General features: G+C 43.8%; 1 protein-coding gene across 1 annotated transcript; it reads left to right on the forward strand.

Annotated features, from left to right (window-relative positions):
* The first annotated feature begins 354 nt into the window (after nt 1-354).
* Nucleotides 355-5679, forward strand: LOC138765423 (probable G-protein coupled receptor 139). The gene is made up of 3 exons (XM_069942465.1): nt 355-388; nt 1124-1989; nt 5497-5679. Exons 1-3 carry the CDS (start codon nt 355-357, stop codon nt 5677-5679), a joined length of 1083 nt encoding a protein of 360 aa, XP_069798566.1.
* Nucleotides 5680-6471: the final 792 nt, after the last annotated feature.

The following is a 6471-nucleotide window of genomic DNA, read 5'->3' on the forward strand; positions in this document are numbered from 1 at the left end:
TGCCATGATCCGGAGTTGCATCAAGGCACCAATGTTATTGGTCGTGTTTGGTCCTCTTAAACTATTTTTATTGTAGTTGTCATCCAGTGAAGCAGCCATTCCGATCTCAGACAGCCATTGTCTCAGGAAAGTACCACACTTGTGTCCACATCTCCCCTCTCACCACCATTCAGGGCCTAAATAGTCCTTCCAAGTGAACCAACACTCCACTTGTGAATCTACGGAGGTCATCTACTGCATCCTGCGCTCTAGTTGTGGCCTCCTCTACATCAGAGAGACTGGAAGATCGCTTCTGTGTCTGCAATAATGACTGGGATCGACCATTGCAATTCTGCACCCCATTCCCACGCCAACATGTCTGTCATAGCCTCGGGCACTTCCAAACCCGGTAATTGGAGTAATTTCGCCTAATAGCCTGTTGGCACTCAATAACCAGATGGCATTAACATTGACTTCTTTGGTTTTGGATAGAGCACTCCCTGTTCTCTGTCTCTTCCCCGTCCACCTGTCTCCCACTCGCTACTCCTTTCCTCTCCATTCACAGAGCCATCCTCTTCCACATTTCCTGTTTTCACTCCCTCAACCACCCCTTGCCCATGGGACCGTGCTCCTTCCCCTCCCTCTCTCTTGTTATCAGCCATGACAGCAAGACTTCCTTATTTGACAAGCAGTAAAATACAATTAACCATTGGATAAGGGACAGGACCCTGTTTAACGAATCCCAGAAGAATGCTAAGATATCAGGACTTATATGGAGTGCTCTCTGTGAAACCTAGGTACGTCTTGTAAGGCATGCAGCAGACTCCCTTGGGGAAAGACTAGCTGCGCTTCTTGCTTTCACGGAGTTCTCACGCTTTGCAAAGTGTACTATGTTTTTACAGCTGGATCTGGCTTGCTTGCAAGCAACCCCCGGGCAACTTCTATCATTTCGTTAGGGCTCCTGTCTACATTTTTTCTCGCCTCTTGATGAAGGGCTCAAGCCCACAACTGTTATTTATCTCTATCTTTGTTTGACCTGCTGAGTTTCTCCAGCGCTGTGTTTTTACTTCGGCCACTGTGTCTGCAGACTTTCGCGTTTTACCCCGCTTGTATCCTTTGTGTACCTTTCTTGCACGCTCTGCAGCTAATTTGTTGACGATGGTGGTCCTGTCCCGGGGGAAGTGCGGCCTCTCCACCTGCGCCACCCGCTACCTGGTGGCCATGTCAACGGCGGATCTGCTGGTCATCGTTACCGAGGTCATTTTGAGACGGATACGGTTTAGGTATTTCCCGAGAAGTTTCCTGGACATCACCCCTGTGCGGTGCGTTAACATTGCACTGGCCAGCGCAGCCACCGATTGCTCCGTCTGGTTCACGGTCGCGTTCACGTTTGATCGGTTTGTCGCCATTTGTTGCTGGAAATTAAAAACAAAATACTGCACGGGAAAAACTGCGGCTGCGGTTCTGCCGACAATCGGCATTCTGCTCTGCCTGAAAAACGTCCCCTTCTATTTCACACGAACACCTGCCTTGTTCATCGAAGGTGTGCCGTGGTTCACAAAAATGAAGCCAAGCTATTTCACTGAGCCGGGCTGGATGGCGTTTGACTGGCTGAACTCGATTTTAACTCCGTTGCTGCCTTTCGCTGGAATTCTGCTGCTCAACGTGCTGACCGTCCGGTCCATTTTAGCGGCCAATCGGGTGCGCAAGGGGCTGAAGGGTCTGAACAAGGATGAGAAGCGCCGCGACCCGAACCTGGAGACCAGGAGGAGGTCAGTGGTTTTGCTTTTCGCCGTCTCCGGGAGCTTCGTCCTCCTCTGGCTGACGACCGTTGTGCAATTCATCCACTATCGGTCCACAGGAACGGGTGGAAGGTGGAGCGAGTCTGTATTCATCCTCGGGAAAGTCGGATTGATCCTGAGAAACGTCAACTGCTGCACAAACACATTTATTTACGCGGCGACTCAATCCAAATTCAGGCAGCAAGTGAAGGAAGCCCTCATGTATCCGGTAACTTTAGTGAATCGGGTCATTCACTCATCGAGTGCCTCCCTGAACGCAGGCCAGCGGAAACGATAGGTGTCGGGTCCTGGTTAAACATTATTCTCTCTCTCTCTCCCTCTCTCTCTCTCTCTCTCTCTCTCTCTCTCTCCTCCCCCTCTCCCCCTCTCTGTCTAGCTCACTCTTTTCCACTCCCTCTCCCCTCCACCCCTCTCTCCCTCCCTTTCTCTCTCCCCCACTCTCTCCCTCCTTTCCAATCCCCTCCCCACTCTCTCCTCTCTCTATATTTCATCTAACTATCCATCTAACTATCCATCTATCTCTACCCCACTCCATCTCTTTATCTATCTATCTATCTCTATCTTTCCCCCACTCTCTCCATCTCTTTCTCTATTTATCTATCCAACTATCTCTATCTCTCCCCACTCTCTCTTCTATCTTTTTCTCTATCTATCTATCTATCTCTATCCCCTCTCCATTCTCTAACTCTTTATCTATCTATCTATATCTCCTCTAACTCTCTCTGTTGCTCTCTCTCTCTCTCTCTATTTCTCTTTCTCTCTCCCCCATTCTGACTCTCCACTCTCTCTCTCTCTCTCTCTCTCTCTCTCTCTCTCTCTCTCTCTCTCTCTCTCTCTCTCTCTCTCTCTCTCTCTCTCTCTGCCTCTCTCTATTCCACCCCCTCGCACACAATGTATGACTCTGTGAGGACAGTTGGCAGACTTCCAATATCTCAGCCCGCTGCACCCGCAATTGCATGGAATGCCTGAAATTATCACTGCTTTCCCCAATCGCTCAATGAAATTTTCCAACAATTTTGTGATTCCTCTTATCATTCCGTGACAGATTATGTTATATTTTATACTGTATATAGCTATGTTTTAAAGGAGATAGATTGCGACATGTTTTCGTTTAGTGTAGGTCACATACAAACACTTCAAAACAGATCTCATTTAAAATTCCAAAGCTCTGCTCAAGCCAGACAGTCCAGGCTCCGGGTGCCTTTGCAAAACTTTGAAGGATCCCTATAAGGACTTCACAAGTAGGTGTCAATTAGACATGCTGTGGAGTAATGGATTATTGTTTTGGAAAGCAACAGATGAACAGACTGAGAAAACTGGGTCCGGAACTGCAGTCTCTCTGTGTGCAGTTGGCTGTTCTAAGAGGGTCATGTGCTTTTCACTGAGCGAGTGAGTGAGAGAGGGGGAGCGAGAGAGAGAGAGACAGACAGACAGACAGACAGACAGACAGAGATAGAGACAGACAGAGAGAGACAGACAGAGAGAGAGAGAGAGAGAGAATTCATTTCTACACTTCAGCAGCAGGAGCTGGAACTGGACCATGACAAGCTGGCAAACTTGTGGAAAACCCCCATTTTGAAGACAGGTTGTGATTTCAGTCTGGTCAATACCCTTGTCGTCCATACAGGAGGAGATGGCTGGCTGCATAATGTTTCACTTGAAATAGGGAAACAAAAAGGAACTCTGGGATGACCTGAAAGAAATAGGTTTTATCATCTGGAAACCCCTGATGGGGCAAGTGTCTTCGTCAAGACACTGAAGTGGCTGATAGAAAGGGATCAAATGTGGGTGTCCATCAGGCAACAAATCTCCCTCTGAAAACCGATAAGAACCTTCCTGAGCGGTAACCATTTACCTTCAAGCACCAAAGCCTGGTGAAGATTCATAAATTTTAAATTCTGTGCACAGTATAAGAATTGCCTCCCACTGTTTTCCAATGGTTTACCCAAACTATACTATGTTTAAATTTAGAGAAAATTAGAAACTCTGTCTATGAATCCCCTTCTAAGTTTGAGTTAACCTGGTGACCATTTATTCAATATTTTCATTTGTGGTGAGTTGATCTCGCTCTGTTTTCTTTTTATGATTATGTATGATAATTGGGCTGTTAGATGAGATCGGAGTGATCGGCGTGGTTTAGCTATATCGATAGGTTTTTTTTAAGTTTTTAATTCAGATTTGTTTTTTCTTCCTTTTTGGGGTTTTTTTCTCTCTTTTTTTATATATTTTTATTAATTATATCTTTTTTTTAGAGATAGTTCATACTCTAAACTGATCAAAAAATTTTTTATGATATATTTTTATTCTGCAATATTATTGTTTAATATCTCTGTATTAATTCGTTATTTACTATGTATTTTTCATATCTCTTTGAACTGTATATGTTTATAAATTATAATAATAATAAAAAGATTGGAAAAGAAAGAAAAAATTGCCTGAAACCAGTGAACTTGGAGGAGTGAGTTGGACTGTGAATCAAAGAACGTTTAAAAATTTATGTACACATCACATATAAGTGCACTTAGAATTAGAATGGGGTTGTTAGGTTAAGTTCATAGTAATAAGCTAAAGTTTGATCCTGTTTTCGTGTTTGAAGATAATTAAAAGCAACTTTTATTTAAGTAACCGTTTGTCTTGGTGAATTTCTATTACTGTTGGGTTTTGGGGTCCTCTGGGTTCGTAACAGTTCACTCACTATTCATTTCTCCGTGCCCTGTCCATGGTCTCCACCCACAGCCCTCCATCTACCTCGTCAACCCGAAGGAAGGCTAGATCTCAACTGGGTTATGAAAGCCTACTGAAGGGAGTCCTGTCAAATGCATTTAGATCAGTTCCTTCAATCCACATTTTCCACAAATTCCCCACTGGTTTGATTTGAATAGCTGTTTTTTCACGACATTGAATGATAAGTGGAGTGTCTTTTCAACAGGTGACCAGAGAAAGTGTCAAGTCAAATCACCTTTATTTATCGTTCATACCTTGCTCGCACAATAAAGTCGAGTTAGTGTTTCTCCTGGAGCATAGTTAAATAAATATAAGTTAGAATAGTTAAACACATTAAAATATTAAGACATATACAGTAAAAGTCCAGGGTACCCTATCCACATATATTCTGGGAATCCAGGAGCCTGATGGCTTGGTGGGGGGGGGGGGGAGGTGGAATTGTTGCTCAATCTAGACGTGAGGGCCAGAGTGCTACGGTACCTCCTATCAGATGGCAGAAGGGAGAACAGTTTACGTGAGGGGCGTGTGGACTGCAGCTCCGGACCCAGTCTTCTGAGTCTGTTCATCTGTTGCTTTCCAAAACAATAATCCATTACTCCACAGCATGTCTAATTGACACCTACTTGTGAAGTCCTTATAGGCATCCTTCAAAGTTTTGCAAAGGCACCCGGAACCTGGACTGTCTGGCGTGAGCAAAGCTTTGGAATTTTAAATGAGATCTGTTTTGAAGTGTTTGTATGTGACCTACACTAAAAGAAAACCTGTCACAATCTATCTCCTTTAAAACATATCTATATACAATATAAAATATAACATAATCTGTCACGGAACGATAAAAAGGAATCACAAAATTGTTGGAAACTTTTATTGAGCGATTGGAGAAAGCAGCGATGATTTCAGGCATTCCATGCAATTGCGGGTGCAGCGCGCTGAGATATTGGAAGTCTGCCTTTCGCCTCCATTGAGTTTTTGTAGATGTCCTTCTTGGTAGGACAAGAGCAAAATGGTTCAGTGGGTTCAGTGCCGTGATTGTTACGCTCTCTTCATGGTGTGCAGGTTTCTGAACCCCAGCAAATGCACTGATGGCCTACAGAATGATTTGATGGCACTTTCACTGACAGAAATCTCAAGGAATGAGAGGCCGGAGGGTGCTACTATGGACGAGATCAAATGAAGAATTCGGCGCAGTTTCTGGTCCGTCAGGCATTGTACATAATTAGCCCAAGCACCGGTATTTTAATGAAGATTCGCAGCTTTGGACATCGCACGGACAAATGCTGGAGAGACCCAGAGGAAGAGGGAGGTCCACACGAGAAATGTAATGGTGAGGTTATATTAGATATTGGTGAGGCCAAATTTGGAGTATTGTGTGCAGTTCTTTATAAAAACATTATTAAGCAAAATATAGGATACAAATAAAGACTAATGTAAAACAAAAAAAACATTTTCCCCTATATACTGTCGGACTCTGGCTTTACCTTACTCTTAATTTAGTCTATGTGTAGTCTGAGTCCAGCGTGTTCTTTGAATGAAGTGATAGGAGAAGGTATTCGGTTCAACAGTCAATTTATTACACAGCACAAGAATAAAACTTAACAGAGCTCTGGGTCAATCGTTAGTTCATAGGTCACCTGCACAGTGAGCTACTCCACAAGACTGACCCCTATTGTCCAGTTGGCTCAGCTTATATAGATCAACCTTATCATACAGAACAAAAGTTGGCTTCCTTTGCTAGATTTCATTATCATACAGAACAAAAGTTGTCTTCCTTTGCTAGATCATTTTGCATAAGGGTTATCACAAGTCATCTCCTGTTTTGCAGATATCTGGGGTGTAGCACTCCCATCTTAATCCTCCAAGTCAGACTATCCTGTTGTTTTGATCAGAAATTAATTCATCCCCAGATATTTCTAATCACCATTCTGTTCCTGTCTGGCCAATTTCTGCTGTACTCTTTAACACCTCC

This window comes from Narcine bancroftii, chromosome 5, assembly GCF_036971445.1.
Source record: "Narcine bancroftii isolate sNarBan1 chromosome 5, sNarBan1.hap1, whole genome shotgun sequence".
Lineage (NCBI taxonomy): Eukaryota > Metazoa > Chordata > Chondrichthyes > Torpediniformes > Narcinidae > Narcine > Narcine bancroftii.